This window comes from Rhodnius prolixus, unplaced genomic scaffold (assembly GCF_049639745.1).
Source record: "Rhodnius prolixus isolate KJV_2025 unplaced genomic scaffold, Rpr scaffold_15, whole genome shotgun sequence".
Classification (NCBI taxonomy): domain Eukaryota; kingdom Metazoa; phylum Arthropoda; class Insecta; order Hemiptera; family Reduviidae; genus Rhodnius; species Rhodnius prolixus.
In genome coordinates this window covers 3058017-3084888 of record NW_027411605.1, presented here as the reverse complement: position 1 = coordinate 3084888, position 26872 = coordinate 3058017, and the positions used below count along the sequence as shown (strand labels likewise).

Sequence of the window (26872 nt, the reverse complement as noted above, 5' to 3'; positions counted from 1 at the left end):
ACAACGCGCCAGCTCAAGACGTTTCTAGCCAAGTACAACTTCCCAGTTTTATGCCATCCGCCTTATTCGCCTGATCTGGCCCCATGTGACTTTAGATCTGTTCTCTAAAGTAAAATTTGCATTAAAAGGAAAACGATTTCAGTCATGCAGGAGCTCACAGAAAAAGACTTCCAGAACTGTTTGGGAACAATGGTAAATTCGATGTGGAGCGTTGTAGGGATAGGGGAGGGGTGTATACTGAAGGTGATAATAACTAAATATGTATAAATTTAAAATAAAATGTTTTATAGGAATAGTCTCGTTATTTAATAGCCACACCTCGTAGAACGTATAGTAAAATCAAAATCATCATGAGAACCTGATAAAATCCAATGAATTTAGACATTTCTAAGGTAGAACTCCAAATTAAGAAGCTGAAAGTGTTCTAAGATGACATCTACAACCTGGAATATACCCAGATCCCCCAGAAGCTGGTAGACAACCACTTTCAAGTATTAAACACTTCTCAACTTACAAGAAACGGTTATTCTCTACAACACTAGAAACACGAAGCCTTTCTGTTGAAGACAAATGTCCTCCAAAACATGCATTGAAAGATTACTTACAGTAAAGGCTACGATTTCTATACATCACCCTGTGTTATCCATCCATCGAATAAAAAAAAAAGGAGCTACAGTCTGGGATAGCTCACTCTTTAATGCCAAATGCTCTCGCCATTCTCCACTTAAATTTTCCCCAGATGTTTTGAGCATAAGCTCCCTTAGCTCACCTCTCAACCACAAACTGAGAAAGTGAAGATTAGAGAACGGTGTTACACTATCTGATGGAAATTATAATTAAGGGAACAAAATTTTTATTTAAATTCAGACGTCAAACTAAGCTAGGTAACTTCCACCAAACGAATTTTATGGGTTAAAATCAAATTTAAACATATATATACTAGGGTCGTTTGAAAAGCCCGTGCAAAGTCAGAGAGATAGCACTACTGGCGCGTATCGAGGTTATGTTTAGTTAGTAGCATCTTTTGGAAGAACACACACCAAGTTTCAGTCAGATCGGTCTATTTCTTTGTGTTTGGCATTCATTTGAATCGAGGAAGTAGAGTGATTTTCAAAAAATGGACGAAAAAGAATTTCGTGTGTTGATTACACACTACTTTATGAAAGGCAAAACGCCTCAGGAGACTAAAGAGAAGCTTGATAAACATTATGGTGACTCTGCACCTTCGATTAGAACAGTTTATAAGTGGTTTCAAAATTTTCGGAGTGGCCATATGGGCACAAGTGACGCTGAACGTTCTGGACGCCCTGTTGAGGTTACTACTCCAGAAATCATTGATAAAATCCATGATATGATGATGGATGACAGAAGAGTGAAGGTGCGTGAGATTGCTAGTGCTGTGGGCATCTCGAATGAACGGGTACATAATATTTTGCATCAACATTTGGACATGACAAAGCTATCCGCAAGATGGGTGCCGCGATTGCTCACGCTTGACCAAAAACGAAATCGTGTGAAATGTTGCAAGGACGGTTTGCAGCTGTTCCAGAAGAATCCGCAGGATTTTAAGCGTCGTTCCGTCACTGTGGATGAAACATGGATACATCACTACACTCCTGAGACCAAAGAACAATCTAAACAATGGGTTACCAAGGGGGAATCTGCGCCAAAAAAGGTGAAGACCGTTCCTTCGGCCGGAAAGATTATGGCGACTTTCTTTTGGGATTCGCAAGGAATAATCCTCATCGACTATCTGGAAAAGGGTAAAACTTATTACAGGTGCATATTATTCATCGTTATTGGACCGTTTGAAAACCGAGCTGCAAGAAAAACGCCCACGATTGGCCCACAAAAAAGTCCTTTTCCATCACGACAACGCACCAGCTCACACCTCAGCAGTTGTGGTCGCAAAATTAATGGAAATAGGGTTCCAACTCGTTTCACATCCCCCCTATTCTCCAGACTTGGCTCCCTCGGACTACTATTTGTTCCCCAATATGAAGAAATGGCTGGCGGGAAAAAGATTTTATTCAAACGAGGAGGTGATTGCAGAAACGATTGGCTATTTTTCAGACTTGGACAAATCCTATTATTCGGAAGGGATCAACAAACTAGAGCAGCGTTGGACGAAGTGTATAAGCCTAAAAGGAGACTATGTTGAAAAATAAAAAAGGTTTACCCCAAAAAATTAAGTAGTTTTTATTTTTGCACGGACTTTTCAAACGACCCTCGTATATGTTTTTCTATTTCTGGTCATTGCACTTCTTTTTTTGTTTTTAACCACAAACGTGAGGATGCACCATTTTTTTTTGTACAAACATAAACATTAGACATTGTTTGCATACACTTTTATCTCTCTTGGTAACTGCTTGCTTATAGATAATTGCAGATAACAAAATATTAAATATCAAATCTCGAAATATATAATGAAGTCAAAATTCATTGCATTGGTTGGTTGTTCAATCAATTTGAATCTATTTCAATCTCCAATTCGTTAGTTTTGATTTTATTTTGATTTACAATTGTGTATGATCGTAAAATCCTTGTTTTGTGCGTTTTTTTAAAAAGTTTAAAATCAGGTTTTCTTAAAATCATAATTCTGAACAGTTTCTAGTAAAACCGCTAGGAATCGCTGTCAATAAAAATCTGTGAGGTAAGTCAAATTAAAGCTAGAGTTAAGAATACTCTTTGATCTTTAGAAACAAATTTTAGATTCTCATTAACAGTATCAAGTACAATTCGTTCAAAGTTACAATTTATTGAAATAATACTTAAGAAAAGTGTTCTTCCTTCCTTGAACCTTTCATAAATAAATTTTACTGGAAAAAGTTTTCAATAAAAGTTCTTGTCTACTTCATGAATCAGTAACGTAATAGTTTTAGAGTCTATGAAACTTAAAGATCTGTCAGTAATAGATGCATTTCACTAAATTTGCATTTTAGAGATGCACGTCATTCTTCTTTCAATGAAGTGCATGTATACGATCAGTGTTCCAAATTTACAGATAATCTTAGAAGCTTTTTTTTTTGTTTGGAGAAAATATATTTAAAAATAAAAGGAAAGAAGAAAAATGAAAAGTTATTCATTAAAATGGTATTTCCGTTTGATCAATTTTGACCAAAACGTAATTGTTGTGTTTCTTTGTTGACTTATACGTACTTCCTGATTGTTTTTTTTTTTTTGGTGTGGTGAGCACCTAAACACTTTTGCATAATCAGGTTAGGGGCCGTACTTAAATTACGTAACGAACGCAAGGGGGGAGGGGGGTAAGGCTCGATTGTTACCATTCGTTATGGTTCGGGGGAGGGGTTTTTTTAATGCTTGTACGTAATTTTTCCAATTGAATCTATAATTTTTTGGTCATTAATGGAAAAATACTAACGATATTTTTCGCGCCAAATTCTACTATAGCCAACCTTCATACTAAGTGATAATGTAATTAAATAAGTAATAAATAAAAAATATATGTTTGATTTTAATTAAATACTATGCAATGACGATATTCCATAACAAAAAATTACGTACATTTGGCTAGGGGGGAGGGGAGGTTGACATTTTGTTACGATCTGTTACATCGGGGGGGGGGGAGGGATTAAAAAGCTCTTTAAATTGCGTTACGTAATTTAAGTAAGGCCCCTTACCAGAAAACCTTAAAGGATATTTTTTTCGGATTAGCAGCTTGAAAGAAAGAAAATCTGATGTAAACCATCTCAGGATTTCCTTTTAATATAATTTTCAACGCTTTCTTCAAACTTTGAATTTAAATTAAATGTTTTTTTAGCTTCAATTTGATTTTTTTTTTAAAAATAAAAAGAGTTTTGAGGAGACTTTTACAACCCAAAACTCGTCTAAAATTATCCATTTTCAGAAAACAAATTTTGTCAAAAGCGATAGCTTATTATCAGAGTAGTTGGTTTACAAACTTTAAAAAGAAGTAATAAAAAAAAAAAAAATAGTTAATTACCAGATTAACCTTAGTTTATGTTTTAATTAGAGTCTTTCTTAACTTAAAACAAATTTAGTAAAAAGAAATATGTTATGAAGGTAAATGAAACTTATCTTTTATGTTTGTGATAATACTGGTCACTTTAAAGCAGTTATCGTTAGTTTTCAGTTAAAATGTATGTTATTAACAGTTAATTTATTTTAAAAATAACACACTAAGTGCACAGGACCGAAAAAAAAAATAATGTATAAGTTACTATTACTAAGTGGTAACATCGGGTCTTTTGAATTTCTGTTGCATATCAAAGTTTCGTGGAGAGTGTAAGTGTCACTATTTTAATTCTTCTTTCACTAGGTTATGCTTAATAATTACTTCATAGTCTCAGAAATTGACGTAGAGAGTGAGAGAGCGGCAGAATCATATTTATTGCTACGTGGTGCCCTACTTACTTCCAACCTCCACCAAAAATCTCTAGATTTGAAATAATTTTCTCACCCACCTTTAAGTAAAATAATGATTTGGGGTTAAGGATTTCCTCAATTGAAGCTATGGGAATACCTCATACCTCTGTGCGCTTTACAGGGTGCCCCAAACTATTTAGATAACGACTTTTTCTCGGAAGCTAAGATAGCTAGAAAAAAAACTAAAAAATACGTGTGAACGAGGTGGCCACTGAATCGCCCCCCCGTGTCGATATAACACCATCAGGCATGTAAAGAGATATCTCGAAGGCAATTTGATGGGCGTGTTATATCGACACGGGGAGCGATTCAGTGGCCACCTCGTTCACCGGACTTGACACCTATGGACTATTTCCTTTGGGGACACCTGAAAAACCAGGTGATTATTCATAACTTTTCTGCTTATCTAGAAGCATTTCTAAATCTAGGTGTATCAGAATCAAGCCGGAATTGCATCTTTAGATGAACTAAAGTAAAGAATAATAGATGCCTGTAACTCGGTTAAATCCGAATCTAATTCCTTCGCAGTGAGGGACAATTGGCAGGAAAGAGTATGTCTATGCATCTCTAATAGTGGAGGCCATTTCGAGCATGATCTGTAATATTAATGAGGAGTAAAATTTATAATAAAATAGTACTTTTCTTCTTATTCAATTAAAAAACCGTTATAATATTATCATTTTGAAATTTCTTATAAGAATCATGTTTTCATTCATAACTTGTAAAATATCGCTCACAGTAAAAAACCGTTCAAGCAAAAAAAATAGAGGAATCTATTTCTGAAATAAAAACCCCACCTCCCGATTTGAAAAAATGAAGTTGGTGCCTGTATCTCGCTTCTGGAAGCACCGAAAAAAAATTTACAAATTAAATTTGGATTTCCAACAAAAACTAAGGGAATACGTATTTTTTAGTTTTTTTTTTTCTAGCTATCTTAGTTTCCGAGAAAAAGTCGTTATCCATATAGCTTGGGACACCCTGTATATAACATAAGGTTTTTCAATTTGAATTTAACTTAATTAATAAATTTTATTTCTTATAACTACAAAGTACTACAATGTAATAATGCGAATTATTGCTTTTATCAGGAACTACGTTTTTTCAAAATCGGCATTTCGTCATACATCCCGTGTATTGTCATATTGTTACACTCCACAAGTTTAATGTTTACTTCTTTCTATATAATACATATTTGATATCTCAATAATGGTTAATGTGGTGGATTTCTAAATAATTTCGCTTTTCTATCTGCTTATCGTTGTCACTAAAATGCCTGTTTATCGCCTGTTCCATAAAAATTAATGCTTTCTTAACAGATTAATTAAACTTTGTTGAATGTCCAAGCTTCCTTTTACGTCACTATATTTTCAATTTTCACATGTAAGAAAGTGCTGCTTTGTGCTTAGCGAAGCTCTCAATGATTTCGCATTTTCTTAAGAATATAAAATCCATAAATCAATATAATTTTTTTTTTCCAAATATAAGTAACTTAAGCAAGTCCACTCTAGCTATTTTTAGCTTAAAAAATTATCTACTCACTTAAAGTTGTACTCAACTAAGATGTCTCTTGCTCGAGATACAGAATATATACACGAGCACTACCATCTTCCGGAATTTGTTCTCTTGTTTCAGATAACAATGAAGCTACCAATCACTTAACAGTGAGTTATAAAAGGCTTAAAAATAGGAAAAATTTGGGTGTTTGGCACCAGAGAGATTCCAGTACACTAATCTAGTGAGCAGCTAATATTCTGTAGTATTATTACTAGCCTAGCCTTTGTATTTTCAGATGTTCAGACCAAAAGTAAAATAAGAACAAATTCAAAAGTGAGAATAGAAAAGAATTGTGCTGAAATATCAGCTTAGATTGGATTTCATCAGGAATTATTGAGAATTTTGTTTAGTAGACAACTGGTTTCCGGCTTTGCTCTACTAAACGATTTCCTGATGAACTAGATGATATTAAGCATACTCTCAATAAAAGAGTGGAACTAATCATCTTTTACAGCGAAATTTTTAACATAACGATAAAAATAAAAATCTTTAATACAAAAAATTATAGACACAACATTTACAACGATAAATTATTATGTCAGAAATTAATTCTACCAGTAATGTACGAATTTTAATAGCTAATTAGTTTAAATTTAGTGGGATGATTCCTTTTGACAAAGGTAAAAAGGTGCGAGATAGAAGTTTACCTCAATCCTGATTTTGGGACAATTTTGGGCCTATTGATGTGACTTCCCTAAAAGTATTGTGTCAGTGATCTGTTCTGATTACTATCTACATTACATTAGTTCATTAGTTGAAATATATAAAAGCTGAAATTAAAAAAAATATTTCTTATGGAAATGTATTCTCTGTCTCTCTAAGCGATTTATTTACCATATATCTCCAACTGCGGTGTAACGTCTCTCAAACACAGCTTTTTATTATGGTGAACATATAACAGAACAATCGAATTCCATAAAAAAAATAAGTTTTTAGAAAAAATGTACGAAAGTTAAAACCAACAAAGTTGAGAAATAGTGTGACTGTGAATGATCACGAGAGATCTATGTATATTATTCAATAATCGAATTTTTCAACTCGATTTTACAATTAAAATCTATTTTCTCAATCGATACAAAAATCAGATGAATTGTATTTCTAAGCATTAAGAGAAGTATATAAACAGTGCGGTGCCTTCTCCCAGCATTCTTAAATTTGTTTTCGCGAGTGTTTAGTACATGAGCAATTCATTTTATCGTTTTGCTCATATATCTTCTATAGTTTCTAGTCGAATTATTTCCACCAGTTACCTTTCAAAATTTACCAAACTATCTGTAAACTATTTCCAAACGAGACGTGTACTATCAAAAGAAAAGGTTAATGTTTTGGTTATTTAAGACACATCTGCTTACAGATAACATGTTTATAGTTCATTTAACGGTCAATTTTCTTTTTCTTTAAGTAAGGTGCTAGTAATTTAGTTATTTTATTGCACATTTAAAATACACTTAATGCTCTATTAATAAATTTACTTATCGTTCAGATGCTTTTCACTTATGCCCTATGCTTAGAAAGTACACAATTGTTATTTGTTTTTCTTTTTACGTAAGTTCAAACTGTAAAGTAAAGCATATAAATTTAGTTAGCAATTGAAAAAAACTAGTTTAATCTGAATGCATTAAGCTTCTAATTTTTTTTTTTTTTAAAAAGAGGGAGTGATTTTTATTCTTACATTTATCATTGTCTCAAATTTTAGCTCTCTCGTCCGCAAGAAATGAAATTCAATTACCCATCAGCAAGAAGAGATGAAAATATTAAAGAAAACCTATTTGGCGTACAGGTAATCAGCATTAAATTCTAATATCATCACAATTTATTGTAACTTTCATTCATTATTACGTTAATTTTAAGATATCTGATCCATATCGTTGGCTAGAAGACCCGGATAGTGAAGAGACTAAGAAATTTGTTGATGCACAGAACAACATTTCTGTACCATATTTACATGAAGCGAAGGATCGAGAGAAAATCAATGCCAAATTGACGGAAATGTGGGATTTTCCAAAATATGGATGCCCTTTTAGAAGAGGAGATAAATATTTCTATCACATGAACACTGGTTTACAAAACCAAAAGTAAGTCTATCCTTGTTTGGAAATTACCGTATTAGTCTGACTAAAAACCTCATTTTGACATTGTAATTTATGGAAGTCATAAATTTTATCTTGGTAATGATTAATTTAGAAACTTAAACACTTTACTGTGGAAAAGTTGTGGTTTTTAACTAAAATTGTCAGACAATAAAAAGATTCTGTCGATTGGTTTTCACTTTCTTATTTCTTATTTAAAATTATTGCCGTATAATTTGTTTTAACTTTGATTATTACTGTAGAAGGGACCTATAATTTTATTTTTAACATATTTCCTGTTAAATTTATATGTTCAAGGTTCTAGCAGGTTTTTGACATTCTAAAGTGTCTTTTCTAGAATTATTTTGAGGTTCATTTTCTCATTATTGAGAACTGTTTAAAGCGTATAATTTTTCAGATTTTTTCAATTAATGAAAGTAATTAGTATTGATTAAAAGTTAGAATTGAATTTAATATTAACGTGTATTCATCTTACTAGTAATTCTTAAATGTTCGTATTTTGTGGAAGACAAATCTGGAACATAAGAAAAAATACTCTAACCCTAGTTTCGCTTAGTATTTCCATTAAATGATTTTTTTTTTTGTAGAAGGTGAAGCAGGATTTCGAATTTTAGTCCTTCACTGGGGGACTATTGTAATTAACTGTAATTAATTATCTTATTTCTAGCGTTCTTTACAAACTTGACACATTGGACGCAGAGCCTCAAGTATTTTTAGATCCTAATCTACTTTCGCCTGATGGTACAATCTCACTTGCTGGTACCGCATTTTCAGAAGATGGCAAGATTATGGGTTATGCGTTGAGTGAAAGTGGAGCCGATTGGGTTACTTTTCATTTTAAGAAAGTGGACGATGGTAAGATATACATTTTTTCATGCTAATCACTGTAAATGATATCAGAAACAATCTAAAAAATTACATTTCATTATTTTGTGATTATATTTGTATTATTACTTTTTTTTTTAAAGGAGAAAATCTGCCAGAAGTTTTGGAAAAAACTAAGTACACATCTCTCTCTTGGACACATGATAACAAAGGTGCATTTTACGGGGTATGAAATGATTTTAACATTTATCAAACATTTTGATTGATTTGAAAATCAATACTGTTTGCTAAACAGTCTCAGTTGTACAAAACATACTAAAACTTATTTATATGTCATCCATTATTTAATAAATACTCCTCACCAATTGTTGAAGAACTACAAAAACGAATATGGAGGAAACTAAAGGACGCGTTAAACACAAAATTAATATCTTTATAAATTAAAGAATTTTCAAATGATTCAATCAAATTATCTTTAATTATAATAGAATGAGACTCTCTGAAAATTCAAGACTACTATGTTATCAATATAAATTGCAGATGATTTAAAAATTGATTGCCAGTTGTAAATAAGATCAACTTTTCCACTAAACTCTGCTATTTTGCGAAAAAGCATGTAAGGAAAATTATCAAAATCGATATTTAATTATCTAATGAAACCACTTTCACATTTTTAAAAACGTTAATGCTCATTATGGTTCTCCCTTGTGACTATTAATTAAAAAAAAATGGTTTCATTTTAAAATTGATACCAGAAGTTTGAAATAGTATATTAACGATTATATTTAACTGGATATATTGACGAATTCTAGAAGCTTTTATTTTCTAGCACAATATTTTTATGTGGCTCGCAGTGAGGTACTCGCTCCCTGAGCTAATTTCTTTTAGTATAGTCTTTTGAATTTTCGTCATCTAATGTAAATTTTGTTGTAAGTTACAAATAAATTTTTGCGACATAACAATTTTTAAACTAGTTTTAAGTGTATTTAGTGCAAGTAATTTCTCGTAATTAATTGCATTTTCCTCCCCTCAGTGTTTTCCGGATGTTGAAGGCAACAAAGCTGTTGGATCAGAAAGTGGTGTTGTAAAAAACCAAAAACTTTATTACCATCGAATTGGAACACCACAATCTGAAGATATACTTTGTGTGGAATTTCCCGAAGATTCGGGTTATATTTTGTAAGTATATTTTTAGGACTCACTTGTTTACTAAAGTTTCTGTTGAAGATCTCTCCAACTGACTCTCTCTCCCCAGGCAATCATTGGCTTGCAATCCCAGCTGGATGTATCCCAATGCTGCCTCTGTACCTGTTAAACGGTGGCTGCCACCTCAAGCGCTTCTTGGGCCCCAAATGTTTAAAGCTTTCCACTCTCTCTTAATTATGGTCCCATCTGAAACGAGAAAATCAACCTCACTACTTAATCTCCACTGGTTACGATGTAGTCTATTGTAGCGAAATTGATTTCCAAACCTCCGGATCTATCTGATTTTCTATTTCGCGATTGTCTTAATCATATACTTAACATAGTCTCTGTTTTGGGCAAACACAATACAACTTGGTCATCTGCAAAATACAATAGTTGATGGAAATGTACCCTTAATCGGTACTTCTTTCAAATCTCTTTCTCATTCATTTCTCTCCACAACTACTTCTGGAGCAAGTGTCGTATGTTTGATCAGGTCTCTGAAAACGATATTCGTTTCCTTTACCTTGTGCTCTTTTTTTATATCTCGGAGACTTGACTACGAAAAAATTATCCACACAATTATGTCCTGGGGTGTTCCTTTTATATTATGAATTTAAAGTGTGTACGATTTATAACTTGTTTTACAAAATTTAGGGACGCAACGGTTAGCGACTGTGGTAGGTGGCTGGTGCTAGAACCAAGAAAGATGTGCCATTTTAATTTGTTATATTTTGCCGATCTATCTGCTCTTCCCAACGGTATAACTGGTCCAATACAGCTTACAGAAGTAGTCAGTACCTTGGAGGCAGATTATCAAGTAAGAAAAATTATTATTATTTTTTTTAATTATAACATATTATGTAACTTTTGTCTCGAAATTTTTACTAATCCATGTTTTTTTTGGGGGGGTTGTTTATAGTATATTACCAATACAGGATCAAAATTCGTTTTCCGCACAAACAAAAATGCACCTAATTATAAGCTGATTGTGATTGATTTTGATAATTATACTAGAGAGAATTGGATTACATTAGTACCTGAACATGAAACTGACGTACTAGACTGGGCTGCTTGTGTAGCCACTGATAAACTTGTCCTGGCATATGTTCATGATGTTAAGGTAAGCTTTATTATGTTATTGATATAATTTTTTGTTACAGCTTAGATTAGAAGTCGTCAGAAGTTAGTCTCTTTGTTCACCAACCAGGCGCATTTAAAATTAAATTTTGTGGGCCTGATCCCTCCGATAGGAAAAGCGACATGCTTCTTCAAGAAATGCTCATGAGAGAGGTTGAAGTCAACAGAACTATGCTTTAGAGGACTAAGACGGTTCAAGATCTATTTTCTGATCAATCACTACCGAATAAAATCGGGTTTTTCTTGGAAAACGGATTCCTCTTGAATATTATCTTAAAGTGGGGATTTGGATGTGAAAATGGTAGAGGAAGACCCTCTTGAGAGCACAGATTTTGTGATTTCGTAGATATATGATTTAGAGGGATTATTGCCGGGTTATCAGTCTCGCAAAGCACGAGTAGGGGGAACATAATAGATCTGTGTAGGTCGCAGTACATTATATTCCCAACTATTTTATTTGTGCTTGATATTCTTTAAAAATTGAACCAATTCCAAACTGATTGGAATATTCTAGGTTACTTTCTGCTGAAAAAAAAATTGGAGATTTTTTTTAATTATAGCTACTAGTTTCATGTCTTTGCTTTCAGAGTGTACTTCATGTACACAATTTAGCTGATGGTTCATTCATCCAAGAATTACCATTACCAATGGGAACTGTTAGCGGTTTTTCTGGCAAGAAAAAATATCCAGAAATTTTTTATGATTTTACGTCATTCTTCACACCAGGAACCATCTACCGTTGCGATTTGAGTCAAAGTCCAATACCACAACCTACCGTAAGTTAATTAATTAATTATTTATTAAACAGATATTTAAATTAATAATTTATTACATTTTAAATAATAGGTATTCCGTGAAACAACCATTAATGGCTTGGATCCAGAAATGTATGAATTAGAACAAGTGTTCTATCCTAGTAAAGATGGTACCAAAGTGCCCATGTTTGTGATGTATAAAAAGGTATGTATTGTCTTTTTTTTTTTTTTTTTTTTTTCCTAATTTTCGTAATCTTGCTTAGAACTAAGTACGTTAGTCTGCAATGCTTCAAAATAAGACTCTGTTAAGGCTCTACGTTAAAGTATCATTTAGTTGCTAATTATCGTTTTGCTTAATATATCTCTAGAAATGACTGTCGTATATAGTTATAATATGCTCTGTAAAGTAAAAGAAAATACAATGAGTTACTAAATTGATGTGAATAGGAAATAACTGTAAGTTTATAGGCTGAAAGTAAACTCACAGAAGTCCAAAACAACTCTGATTTAAGGAGTGATGGTGAATGAGAATACAATTAAAGTTTAGAGATTAACTGATGGTTTTTTCAGTTGCCCTATATTAAATGATTTCTTCCTTCTAAATTTCAGGGTACCGTTAAGGATGGATCCAACCCTTGTCTTCTTTATGGTTACGGTGGATTTAATGTTAACTTACAGCCAGTGTACAGTACGTTTAGACTAGTTTTTATGAAACATTTGAATGGAGTAGTGGCCGTGGCAAATCTCCGTGGGGGTGGGTAAGTACAGTTGTCTAATATTTCTTTCTTTTTATTTATTATATTCTTAAGCCTTAAGGCTTATTATACCAACCCTTGAATTTTATAATTGGTAGAAAAACACCTTTATTACAAGGCTCAATCTTCCCCACTACTTTACATAGCGCATGATCTCTTATTACGATCGTGCCACAGCAACGCAATTGACAGGATTTAAGAAGTCTTTTTCTCCATCTCGTGGCCAAGCAAACACTTAGGTTCCGTGTTAAACAACCCTACCCTGTGAAGATAAGGAAGGTAGAACAGATTACTTCTTACTTAATGGTTACTCAGATTGGATATTAGCTTTTTTGATTCCTGAAATAGCGATTCCAGAGATTTATCGTGCTCTTTCTAAAGCGATTCTGAAGGACCGTTTTCATGGTGCCCTTGGGTGTTTCCAATACTTGGCCAGCTGATCAGCAATTACGTTGCCCCAGTTGACAACATGCAGCTTTCTTGTTGCACTGAGAAAGATGTCTCAGAGACTCCCATACATTCCCAAATAAGAGATCAGAGTTGTTTTAAAAGCTGCTAGCTCTTTTAGCGCAGACGGCAAGTCCGAGAAGTTGAGAAGTATCTCCCTTACATTTAAGGCCTTTTCTCAAGATCCTTAGTACAGCTTAAGATTGCAAAAATTCAACTTAGAAAACTGTGTTAACTGTCTTGAGAGTATTCAGTAACTGTCTTGTTTTATTTCAAAGATTCTGGAACCTGAATCACAAGTCATCTATTAAACCTGATGGATCCCTTTTTACGCTGTAAAAAGTCCAGTCTCCAGTCCTTAGTTTTAAGTTCCCTTGAAATGGATGCTCAAAATTGTGTAATGGGGGAAATATGGTCCCCGATCTTAACAGTACCTTGGTCAACCTTTACCCGAAAAATTGCCTTGTGATAATCATATTGTTTTAATTGATTTAATTTTTCCTATCTAAGAGAATATGGTGAAAAATGGCACGATGCAGGTCGTTTACTGAATAAACAAAACGTTTTTGATGATTTCCATTCAGCTGCTGAATATTTAATTCAAAATAAATTTACAAACAATAAAATGCTAGCTATACAAGGAGGTTCGAATGGTGGTCTATTAACAGCTGCTTGCAGTAATCAAAGACCAGATCTCTATGGAGCTACTATATCTATGGTTGGGTGAGTAATAAAATAAACAACATCTTTAATCAAGAAGTGATAAATGAATAATAGATAAGTTTTTTTATTTAAATTTTATTTTAATGAGAAGGTTTTATCGGCAAAGACCATTAAATGTATTTTTTTGGTTACCCAATTACTATGTTGCGTGTTTTTGGTTGGTCTTTTATTTCTCTACATTTCGGTACCCTTCATCAGAAACTTCTGAAAATGTCTGGACAAAAAACTTAAGATATATATTGGAACAAATGATAATCTGATCGAGCGTTTATGCAGGCTGAGATAACAGTCTATTTTCAACAATTTTTTATTTTAAATTTTCATCGTACAACGAAAGTTAATAAATGAATTTGTATTTTTATTTTTTGTCACTACAGCGTATTGGATATGCTACGATATCATAAGTTTACGATTGGTGCTATGTGGATATCAGATTATGGTAATCCAGATGAAGAGGAACATTTTAAAAATGTCCTCAAATATTCACCATTGCATAACATCAAAATTCCAGAAGGACAAGTATGCAATTTTTTTAAAAATTTATATATTTTTTTTGTATTTCCACCCTTATTTTTTGCTTGTTACTTAATTTTTCGGTTTTTAGTACCCAGCCACCCTCTTGATAACGGCAGATCATGATGATAGAGTTGTACCTGCACATTCGCTTAAATTTATAGCAACTTTACAGCACACCTTGGAAAATCACATTGGTCAGGTGAGTCTTTCTTTGATGGAGGGGCGCATCATATTCTAAGCTAATAGCACCCTAAGAATCTTATTATTAAAATTAATGAAACTCCCGAAAATTAAAGATTAAAATTATAATTCGAATGTTTTGTTTTGGGACAGATAAATCCATTACTAGTCAGAGTGGACACAAAAGCTGGACATGGTGCTGGAAAACCGACTTCCAAAAAAGTAAGTATCAATTCGATTAATACATTGAGGTTACGGGTATAAGCAGGCACCCTAAATATGAGTGTAATAATATATTGAAACGTCTTTGGAGTTACCTGGCCTAATAACATATCGGCCCTTTCTAAAGCTGAATGATCTAAGCAATTGTAGTGCCAAATCCTTAAGTGAGAATGAGCTAAACAAGTTTTCAGGAGCCTAGCGTACCTCCGGGCCCCCCAGACTAAATTAAGCACACACACACTGTTGCCCGCCGTGTTTACTTATTTCAAGTGGATTGTCCGAAATGTTCGCGCAATAAGCTACCCTGAGAAGTTAGAGATTGTTTAGTCCCCTCAATCTAGACGATCCAGCGTACTGAATGCTTCGGCAGTCCCAAGGTGGTTTTCCTACCAATTTAAGAAACAGATCTCGAAAGAATAGGATCTATTGTAACATTTTTCCCGTTATCCAGCGTAAAAAATTAGCAGGCCTAGTATGAGGAATCTCGCTATTGCCAGGACCGTGCATTAACGCAAAGCAACATCTGTAATGACATAATCCTCAGCATTTTCATATGTCTACTGAGGCATGTAGTCCAGTTCTTGCCTACTCGATCCTGTTTATGAAGGCTTGCCATTAACTTTGGCCAAGGGTGTTCGAATGAACTTCTTTTATATTCCTTTTGTAGTGTTATTACCACATTAGCCACGAACCCCCTTATTATTAAGACTGAAACAGCCTTAGAGGCACCGAAAGCCCTCGAAATGTTCGATTAAACCAGTGGTTCTTAACCGGTGTTCCGCGAATATCGTCCAAGTGTTCCGCGAAGTATCAATTTTAAATGTATTGAAATTTAGAAACTTAGGAAAGATACGAAAACAAAAAATTGTTCCTTTTTTTTTAATTTAAATTTAATTTTAAGTTCTTGCTAAATACCGAATTTCAAATTATTTATTCTTAGTGTTCCGCGAGAAAAATATATACAAATAATTGTGTACCGCGTCTTTGAAAAGGTTAAGAACCACTGATATAAAGGGTTGAAAATTTTTTGGGTCATGAAATTCTGTAAAATTATGGCCGTCCTATATCTTCCACTTTGAACCACGTATTCTTATGAAATTTTGTTCACTTGTACACTTTGTTTTTCTCAATTATAAGCTATAGTTATTTTGTGCACAGATCTATAAATGTAGAAGATATAAAGGGTTAAAAAATTTATGGGTCATGAAATTCAGTAAAATTATGGCCGTTCTATTCCTCCCACTGTGAACCTCGTTTTCTTATACACTTTGTTTTTCTGAATTATAAGCTATAGTTATTTTGTGCACAGATCTATAAATGTAGAAGATATAAAGGGTTGAAAATTTTTTGGGTCATGAAATTCTGTAAAATTATGGCCGTTCTATATTTCCCACGTATTCGTATGAAATTTTATTTTCTTATACACTTTCTTTTTCTCAATTATAAGCTATAGTTATTTTGTGCACAGATCTATAAATGTAGAAGATATAAAGGGTTGAAAATTTTTTGGGTCATGAAATTCTGTAAAATTATGGCCGTTCTATATTTCCCACTGTGAACCACGTATTCGTATGAAATTTTGTTTTCTTGTACACTTTGTTTGTCTGAATTATAAGCTATAGTTATTTTGTGCACAGATCTATAAATGTAGAAGATATAAAGGGTTGAAAATTTTTTGGGTCATGAAATTCAGTAAAATTATGGCCGTTCTATATTTCCCACTGTGAACCACGTATTCGTATGAAATTTTGTTCTCTTGTACACTTTGTTTTTCTCAATTATAAGCTATAGTTATTTTGTGCACAGATCTATAAATGTAGAAGATATAAAGGGTTGAAAATTTTTTGGGTCATGAAATTCTGTAAAATTATGGCCGTTCTATATTTGCCACTGTCAACCACGTATTCGTATGAAATTTTTTTCTCTTGTACACTTTGTTTTTCTCAATTATAAGCTATAGTTATTTTGTGCACAGATCTATAAATGTAGAAGATATAAAGGGTTGAAAATTTTTTGGCTCATGAAATTCTGTAAAATTATGGCCGTTCTATATTTCCCACTGTCAACCACGTATTCGTATGAAATTTTGTTCTCTTGTACACTTTCTTTTTCTCAATTATAAGCTATAGTTATTTTGTGCACAGATCTATAAATGTAGAAGATATAAAGGGTTGAAAATTTTTTGGGTCATGAAATTCTGTAAAATTATGGCCGTTCTATATTTCCCACTGTGAACCACGTATTCGTATGAAATTTTGTTCTCTTGTACACTTTGTTTTTCTCAATTATAAGCTATAGTTATTTTGTGCACAGATCTATAAATGTAGAAGATATAAAGGGTTGAAAATTTTTTGGGTCATGAAATTCTGTAAAATTATGGCCGTTCTATATTTCCCACTGTGAACCACGTATTCGTATGAAATTTTCTTCTCTTGTACACTTTGTTATTCTCAATTATAAGCTATAGTTATTTTGTGCACAGATCTATAAATGTAGAAGATATAAACGGTTGAAAATTTTTTGGGTCATGAAATTCTGTAAAATTATGGCCGTTCTATATTTCCCACTGTCAACCACGTATTCGTATGAAATTTTGTTCTCTTGTACATTTTGTTTTTCTCAATTATATGCTATAGTTATTTTGTGCACAGATCTATAAATGTAGAAGATATAAAGGGTTGAAAATTTTTTGAGTCATGAAATTCTGTAAAATTATGGCCGTTCTATATTTCCCACTGTGAACCACGTATTCGTATGAAATTTTGTTCTCTTGTACACTTTGTTTTTCTCAATTATAAGCTATAGTTATTTTGTGCACAGATCTATAAATGTAGAAGATATAAAGGGTTGAATATTTTTTGGGTCATGAAATTCTGTAAAATTATGGCCGTTCTATATTTGCCACTGTGAACCACGTATTCGTATGAAATTTTGTTCTCTTGTACACTTTGTTTTTCTCAATTATAAGCTATAGTTATTTTGTGCACAGATCTATAAATGTAGAAGATATAAAGGGTTGAAAATTTTTTGGGTCATGAAATTCTGTAAAATTATGGCCGTTCTATATTTGCCACTGTCAACCACGTATTCGTATGAAATTTTTTTCTCTTGTACACTTTGTTTTTCTCAATTATAAGCTATAGTTATTTTGTGCACAGATCTATAAATGTAGAAGATATAAAGGGTTGAAAATTTTTTGGGTCATGAAATTCTGTAAAATTATGGCCGTTCTATATTTCCCACTGTCAACCACGTATTCGTATGAAATTTTGTTCTCTTGTACACTTTGTTTTTCTCAATTATAAGCTATAGTTATTTTGTGCACAGATCTATAAATGTAGAAGATATAAAGGGTTGAATATTTTTTGGGTCATGAAATTCTGTAAAATTATGGCCGTTCTATATTTGCCACTGTGAACCACGTATTCGTATGAAATTTTGTTCTCTTGTACACTTCGTTTTTCTCAATTATAAGCTATAGTTATTTTGTGCACAGATCTATAAATGTAGAAGATATAAAGGGTTGAAAATTTTTTGGGTCATGAAATTCTGTAAAATTATGGCCGTTCTATATTTGCCACTGTCAACCACGTATTCGTATGAAATTTTTTTCTCTTGTACACTTTGTTTTTCTCAATTATAAGCTATAGTTATTTTGTGCACAGATCTATAAATGTAGAAGATATAAAGGGTTGAAAATTTTTTGGGTCATGAAATTCTGTAAAATTATGGCCGTTCTATATTTCCCACTGTCAACCACGTATTCGTATGAAATTTTGTTCTCTTGTACACTTTCTTTTTCTCAATTATAAGCTATAGTTATTTTGTGCACAGATCTATAAATGTAGAAGATATAAAGGGTTGAAAATTTTTTGGGTCATGAAATTCTGTAAAATTATAGCCGTTCTATATTTCCCACTGTGAACCACGTATTCGTATGAAATTTTGTTCTCTTGTACACTTCGTTTTTCTCAATTATAAGCTATAGTTATTTTGTGCACAGATCTATAAATGTAGAAGATATAAAGGGTTGAAAATTTTTTGGGTCATGAAATTCTGTAAAATTATGGCCGTTCTATATTTGCCACTGTGAACCACGTATTCGTATGAAATTTTGTTCTCTTGTACTTTTTGTTTTTCTGAATTATAAGCTATAGTTATTTTGTGCACAGATCTATAAATGTAGAAGATATAAAGGGTTGAAAATTTTTTGGGTCATGAAATTCTGTAAAATTATGGCCGTTCTATATTTCCCACTGTCAACCACGTATTCGTATGAAATTTTGTTCTCTTGTACATTTTGTTTTTCTCAATTATAAGCTATAGTTATTTTGTGCACAGATCTATAAATGTAGAAGATATAAAGGGTTGAAAATTTTTTGGGTCATGAAATTCTGTAAAATTATGGCCGTTCTATATTTCCCACTGTGAACGACGTAATCGTATGAAATTTTGTTTTCTTGTACACTTTGTTTTTCTCAATTATAAGCTATAGTTATTTTGTGCACAGATCTATAAATGTAGAAGATATAAAGGGTTGAAAATTTTTTGGGTCATGAAATTCTGTAAAATTATGGCCGTTCTATATTTCCCACTGTCAACCACGTATTCGTATGAAATTTTGTTCTCTTGTACACTTTGTTTTTCTCAATTATAAGCTATAGTTATTTTGTGCACAGATCTATAAATGTAGAAGATATAAAGGGTTGAATATTTTTTGGGTCATGAAATTCTGTAAAATTATGGCCGTTCTATATTTGCCACTGTGAACCACGTATTCGTATGAAATTTTGTTCTCTTGTACACTTCGTTTTTCTCAATTATAAGCTATAGTTATTTTGTGCACAGATCTATAAATGTAGAAGATATAAAGGGTTGAAAATTTTTTGGGTCATGAAATTCTGTAAAATTATGGCCGTTCTATATTTGCCACTGTCAACCACGTATTCGTATGAAATTTTTTTCTCTTGTACACTTTGTTTTTCTCAATTATAAGCTATAGTTATTTTGTGCACAGATCTATAAATGTAGAAGATATAAAGGGTTGAAAATTTTTTGGGTCATGAAATTCTGTAAAATAATGGCCGTTCTATATTTGCCACTGTGAACCACGTATTCGTATGAAATTTTGTTCTCTTGTACTCTTTGTTTTTCTCAATTATAAGCTATAGTTATTTTGTGCACAGATCTATAAATGTAGAAGATATAAAGGGTTGAAAATTTTTTGGGTCATGAAATTCTGTAAAATTATGGCCGTTCTATATTTCCCACTGTGAACCACGTATTCGTATGAAATTTTGTTCTCTTGTACACTTTGTTTTTCTCAATTATAAGCTATAGTTATTTTGTGCACAGATCTATAAATGTAGAAGATATAAAGGGTTGAAAATTTTTTGGGTCATGAAATTCTGTAAAATTATGGCCGTTCTATATTTCCCACTGTGAACCACGTATTCGTATGAAATTTTGTTCTCTTGTACACTTCGTTTTTCTCAATTATAAGCTATAGTTATTTTGTGCACAGATCTATAAATGTAGAAGATATAAAGGGTTGAAAATTTTTTGGGTCATGAAATTCTGTAAAATTATGGCCGTTCTATATTTGCCACTGTCAACCACGTATTCGTATGAAATTTTTTTCTCTTGTACACTTTGTTTTTCTCAATTATAAGCTATAGTTATTTTGTGCACAGATCTATAAATGTAGAAGATATAAAGGGTTGAAAATTTTTTGGGTCATGAAATTCTGTAAAATTATGGCCGTTCTATATTTCCCACTGTCAACCACGTATTCGTATGAAATTTTGTTCTCTTGTACACTTTCTTTTTCTCAATTATAAGCTATAGTTATTTTGTGCACAGATCTATAAATGTAGAAGATATAAAGGGTTGAAAATTTTTTGGGTCATGAAATTCTGTAAAATTATAGCCGTTCTATATTTCCCACTGTGAACCACGTATTCGTATGAAATTTTGTTCTCTTGTACACTTCGTTTTTCTCAATTATAAGCTATAGTTATTTTGTGCACAGATCTATAAATGTAGAAGATATAAAGGGTTGAAAATTTTTTGGGTCATGAAATTCTGTAAAATTATGGCCGTTCTATATTTGCCACTGTGAACCACGTATTCGTATGAAATTTTGTTCTCTTGTACTTTTTGTTTTTCTGAATTATAAGCTATAGTTATTTTGTGCACAGATCTATAAATGTAGAAGATATAAAGGGTTGAAAATTTTTTGGGTCATGAAATTCTGTAAAATTATGGCCGTTCTATATTTCCCACTGTCAACCACGTATTCGTATGAAATTTTGTTCTCTTGTACATTTTGTTTTTCTCAATTATAAGCTATAGTTATTTTGTGCACAGATCTATAAATGTAGAAGATATAAAGGGTTGAAAATTTTTTGGGTCATGAAATTCTGTAAAATTATGGCCGTTCTATATTTCCCACTGTGAACGACGTAATCGTATGAAATTTTGTTTTCTTGTACACTTTGTTTTTCTCAATTATAAGCTATAGTTATTTTGTGCACAGATCTATAAATGTAGAAGATATAAAGGGTTGAAAATTTTTTGGGTCATGAAATTCTGTAAAATTATGGCCGTTCTATATTTCCCACTGTCAACCACGTATTCGTATGAAATTTTGTTCTCTTGTACACTTTGTTTTTCTCAATTATAAGCTATAGTTATTTTGTGCACAGATCTATAAATGTAGAAGATATAAAGGGTTGAATATTTTTTGGGTCATGAAATTCTGTAAAATTATGGCCGTTCTATATTTGCCACTGTGAACCACGTATTCGTATGAAATTTTGTTCTCTTGTACACTTCGTTTTTCTCAATTATAAGCTATAGTTATTTTGTGCACAGATCTATAAATGTAGAAGATATAAAGGGTTGAAAATTTTTTGGGTCATGAAATTCTGTAAAATTATGGCCGTTCTATATTTGCCACTGTCAACCACGTATTCGTATGAAATTTTTTTCTCTTGTACACTTTGTTTTTCTCAATTATAAGCTATAGTTATTTTGTGCACAGATCTATAAATGTAGAAGATATAAAGGGTTGAAAATTTTTTGGGTCATGAAATTCTGTAAAATAATGGCCGTTCTATATTTGCCACTGTGAACCACGTATTCGTATGAAATTTTGTTCTCTTGTACTCTTTGTTTTTCTCAATTATAAGCTATAGTTATTTTGTGCACAGATCTATAAATGTAGAAGATATAAAGGGTTGAAAATTTTTTGGGTCATGAAATTCTGTAAAATTATGGCCGTTCTATATTTCCCACTGTGAACCACGTATTCGTATGAAATTTTGTTCTCTTGTACACTTTGTTTTTCTCAATTATAAGCTATAGTTATTTTGTGCACAGATCTATAAATGTAGAAGATATAAAGGGTTGAAAATTTTTTGGGTCATGAAATTCTGTAAAATTATGGCCGTTCTATATTTCCCACTGTGAACCACGTATTCGTATGAAATTTTGTTCTCTTGTACACTTCGTTTTTCTCAATTATAAGCTATAGTTATTTTGTGCACAGATCTATAAATGTAGAAGATATAACGGGTTGAAAATTTTTTGGGTCATGAAATTCTGTAAAATTATGGCCGTTCTATATTTCCCACTGTCAACCACGTATTCGTATGAAATTTTGTTCTCTTGTACACTTTGTTTTTCTCAATTATAAGCTATAGTTATTTTGTGCACAGATCTATAAATGTAGACGATATAAAGGGTTGAAAATTTTTTGGGTCATGAAATTCTGTAAAATTATGGCCGTTCTATATTTCCCACTGTCAACCACGTATTCGTATGAAATTTTGTTCTCTTGTACATTTTGTTTTTCTCAATTATAAGCTATAGTTATTTTGTGCACAGATCTATAAATGTAGAAGATATAAAGGGTTGAAAATTTTTTGGGTCATGAAATTCTGTAAAATTATGGCCGTTCTATATTTCCCACTGTGAACGACGTAATCGTATGAAATTTTGTTTTCTTGTACACTTTGTTTTTCTGAATTATAAGCTATAGTTATTTTGTGCACAGATCTATAAATGTAGAAGATATAAAGGGTTGAAAATTTTTTGGGTCATGAAATTCTGTAAAATTATGGCCGTTCTATATTTGCCACTGTAATCCACGTATTCGTATGAAATTTTGTTCTCTTGTACTTTTTGTTTTTCTGAATTATAAGCTATAGTTATTTTGTGCACAGATCTATAAATGTAGAAGATATAAAGGGTTGAAAATTTTTTGGGTCATGAAATTCTGTAAAATAATGGCCGTACTATATTTGCCACTGTGAACCACGTATTCGTATGAAATTTTGTTCTCTTGTACTCTTTGTTTTTCTCAATTATAAGCTATAGTTATTTTGTGCACAGATCTATAAATGTAGAAGATATAAAGGGTTGAAAATTTTTTGGGTCATGAAATTCTGTAAAATTATGGCCGTTCTATATTTCCCACTGTCAACCACGTATTCGTATGAAATTTTGTTCTCTTGTACACTTTCTTTTTCTCAATTATAAGCTATAGTTATTTTGTGCACAGATCTATAAATGTAGAAGATATAAAGGGTTGAAAATTTTTTGGGTCATGAAATTCTGTAAAATTATGGCCGTTCTATATTTCCCACTGTGAACCACGTATTCGTATGAAATTTTGTTCTCTTGTACACTTCGTTTTTCTCAATTATAAGCTATAGTTATTTTGTGCACAGATCTATAAATGTAGAAGATATAAAGGGTTGAAAATTTTTTGGGTCATGAAATTCTGTAAAATTATGGCCGTTCTATATTTCCCACTGTCAACCACGTATTCGTATGAAATTTTGTTCTCTTGTACACTTTGTTTTTCTCAATTATAAGCTATAGTTATTTTGTGCACAGATCTATAAATGTAGAAGATATAAAGGGTTGAATATTTTTTGGGTCATGAAATTCTGTAAAATTATGGCCGTTCTATATTTGCCACTGTTAACCACGTATTCGTATGAAATTTTGTTCTCTTGTACACTTCGTTTTTCTCAATTATAAGCTATAGTTATTTTGTGCACAGATCTATAAATGTAGAAGATATAAAGGGTTGAAAATTTTTTGGGTCATGAAATTCTGTAAAATTATGGCCGTTCTATATTTGCCACTGTCAACCACGTATTCGTATGAAATTTTTTTCTCTTGTACACTTTGTTTTTCTCAATTATAAGCTATAGTTATTTTGTGCACAGATCTATAAATGTAGAAGATATAAAGGGTTGAAAATTTTTTGGGTCATGAAATTCTGTAAAATAATGGCCGTTCTATATTTGCCACTGTGAACCACGTATTCGTATGAAATTTTGTTCTCTTGTACTCTTTGTTTTTCTCAATTATAAGCTATAGTTATTTTGTGCACAGATCTATAAATGTAGAAGATATAAAGGGTTGAAAATTTTTTGGGTCATGAAATTCTGTAAAATTATGGCCGTTCTATATTTCCCACTGTGAACCACGTATTCGTATGAAATTTTGTTCTCTTGTACACTTTGTTTTTCTCAATTATAAGCTATAGTTATTTTGTGCACAGATCTATAAATGTAGAAGATATAAAGGGTTGAAAATTTTTTGGGTCATGAAATTCTGTAAAATTATGGCCGTTCTATATTTCCCACTGTGAACCACGTATTCGTATGAAATTTTGTTCTCTTGTACACTTCGTTTTTCTCAATTATAAGCTATAGTTATTTTGTGCACAGATCTATAAATGTAGAAGATATAAAGGGTTGAAAATTTTTTGGGTCATGAAATTCTGTAAAATTATGGCCGTTCTATATTTGCCACTGTGAACCACGTATTCGTATGAAATTTTGTTCTCTTGTACTTTTTGTTTTTCTGAATTATAAGCTATAGTTATTTTGTGCACAGATCTATAAATGTAGAAGATATAAACGGTTGAAAATTTTTTGGGTCATGAAATTCTGTAAAATTATGGCCGTTCTATATTTCCCACTGTGAACCACGTATTCGTATGAAATTTTGTTCTCTTGTACACTTTGTTTTTCTCAATTATAAGCTATAGTTATATTGTGCACAGATCTATAAATGTAGAAGATATAAAGGGTTGAAAATTTTTTGGGTCATGAAATTCTGTAAAATTATGGCCATTCTATATCTCCCACTGTGAACCACGTATTCGTATGAAATTTTGTTCTCTTGTACACTTTGTTTTTCTCAATTATAAGCTATAGTTATTTTGTGCACAGATCTATAAATGTAGACGATATAAAGCAGTGGTTCTTAACCGGTGTTCCGCAAATGTGGTCCAAGTGTTCCGCGAAATTTCAATTTTAATTGTATTGAAATTTAGAAACTTAGGAAAGATACGAAAACAAAAAATTGTTCCTTGTTTTTAATTTTATGTTCTTGATAAATACCGAATTTCAAATTATTTAATGTTAGTGTTCCGCGAGAAAAATATATACATATAATTGTGTTCTGCGTCTATGAAAAGGTTAAGAACCACTGGATTAAACCAATCAGTTAGACACAGTCAGTTCGGCCTATCATTGTTCGAGGCCTGGGTAAAATGAAGAGTATTGGAGCTGCATTTATGGATTATTCCTTTATGAAACTATTATATTCAACTATATTCAAGTGATGTGCTAATTAAAAATTAAATTTCTTTTACAGATTGAAGAATGCACTGATATATTGAGCTTCTTACAAAGGACTCTGAATTTGACTTATGTTGGATAAAAAAAAAAACTTGATAAAAAAATCATGCTTTTCAATACAAATGGCTCACTGCTTACTATAGCTCAGAAAATTTTAAGAGAATCTCACAAATCCTAAGGAATTTAGTGAAACAAAAAAAAACAACAAAAAAAACGCCATGTTCAAACCCACAAAGTAGTTTTAAATTGCAAAGAAAATTATTGATTTCATTATATTTATGTAATTTATTTTTTTAAATTGCGGATCATCTTAAAACAAAGTAAAACCGTTTAAATACAGCTTAAAGTCAGAAAATATTATTTTGTATTTATTGTTTATCCTATTACACATAAATTTTGAATAAATTATTCAATAAATAACTGTTCATTAAAAGAAAAGAAGTTATGTACATAAATAATAACAGTGTTGGTAAAATTATCTGACAACTGATGAATAGCAGTCATAAAAGAAAACCTTGGTGAGGTTTTTGAAAGTGAAGCTTTTGAATTTAAGAACTAAATGAAATAGTGAAGGAATTTAAACAAAACTCATGAAGTTAATTCTAATTTCTGATGAAATTTTTGATAAATAAATTGAGAATGATCGTTTAAAATTGTAGCGTATAACGTTTGCAAAGTAAATATTTGATTTTTTTTTTTTTTAGTTCACTGTCTTGTGAGCAGGTTACCTTGTTTTTTTTTTATTATAAACTCAAGTTTTTCAAGTGGATATTTTTAAGTGAATGTGTTTATTAAATAGATGTATTTAATTTCTTTATCTTTATGTTATTTTAATTTTAATTTTATTTAAGGTGACACATTGAGGAATTAATTTTTGTAAATGTACAACTTAAACGGAAAAAATGCGGATAAAAGAAAATTGTACTAGTCTTGAAAACTCATTATCAAAATATAAAACTCTGTTATGATTTGAGATATTCATGGATATTATTCTAATTTTATTGATCAAATTCATTTTATAAGCACGCAAAAATACATTGAGGTATCGAGTTGCTGAAAAAATAAAGTAAAATTACTTTTTCTTGCTCTATTCATTGGGGAAGGTATTGTAATCGGACAGATTTCCGATTCTGAGACTAAGAAATAATGTTTTTTAAAAATTTGTAAGTTTGTATCCACTGTTACAAAAAAAAAAAAAAAAAAAAAAAAAAAGAAAAGTCGCAGAAAGTTGAAATTATTCTATAGTTTTCCCTGTCAAGTGCTGTTTCAGTGCAATCATAGTGTAAGGATAAACAATTAGGAGATAGAAGCAATATATGTTTAATTCCTTGAGACTGTACGGTAAGGGAAAGTCATGTATACAGGGCCGGATTTTGACGAAAAGAGGCCCTAGGCCGGGGGTCGGC

At 31.8% G+C, this 26872-nt stretch overlaps 1 protein-coding gene across 5 annotated transcripts; it reads left to right on the top strand.

The window, feature by feature from the left end:
* The first annotated feature begins 2449 nt into the window (after positions 1–2449).
* Positions 2450–26683, top strand: LOC141454910 (prolyl endopeptidase-like). 5 transcript variants are annotated; one of them, XM_074129610.1, is made up of 16 exons: positions 2450–2653; positions 7658–7741; positions 7813–8036; positions 8719–8906; positions 9020–9102; positions 9910–10055; positions 10719–10881; positions 10984–11184; positions 11789–11977; positions 12048–12161; positions 12566–12714; positions 13669–13881; positions 14259–14400; positions 14486–14596; positions 14731–14799; positions 25483–26683. In XM_074129610.1, the coding sequence occupies exons 2-16, from the start codon at positions 7676–7678 to the stop codon at positions 25546–25548; spliced, it is 2124 nt and encodes a 707-aa protein (XP_073985711.1). In that variant the 5' UTR covers positions 2450–2653; positions 7658–7675; the 3' UTR covers positions 25549–26683. The 5 variants fall into 5 exon arrangements, with proteins under 5 accessions (XP_073985711.1, XP_073985713.1, XP_073985709.1 ...); XM_074129612.1 differs by lacking the exon at positions 2450–2653 and adding an exon at positions 6076–6142; XM_074129608.1 differs by lacking the exon at positions 2450–2653 and adding an exon at positions 7064–7277.
* Positions 26684–26872: the final 189 nt, after the last annotated feature.

Coding starts and splice junctions, on each gene's coding strand:
- LOC141454910 (XM_074129608.1), top strand. CDS start 7,140: ATGAGCAATTCATTTTATCGTTTTGCTCATATATCTTCTATAGTTTCT. Junction 7,278..7,657: donor GTGTACTATCAAAAGAAAAG/GTTAATGTTTTG, acceptor CTCAAATTTTAG/CTCTCTCGTCCGCAAGAAAT. Junction 12,162..12,565: donor TGTTTGTGATGTATAAAAAG/GTATGTATTGTC, acceptor TCTAAATTTCAG/GGTACCGTTAAGGATGGATC.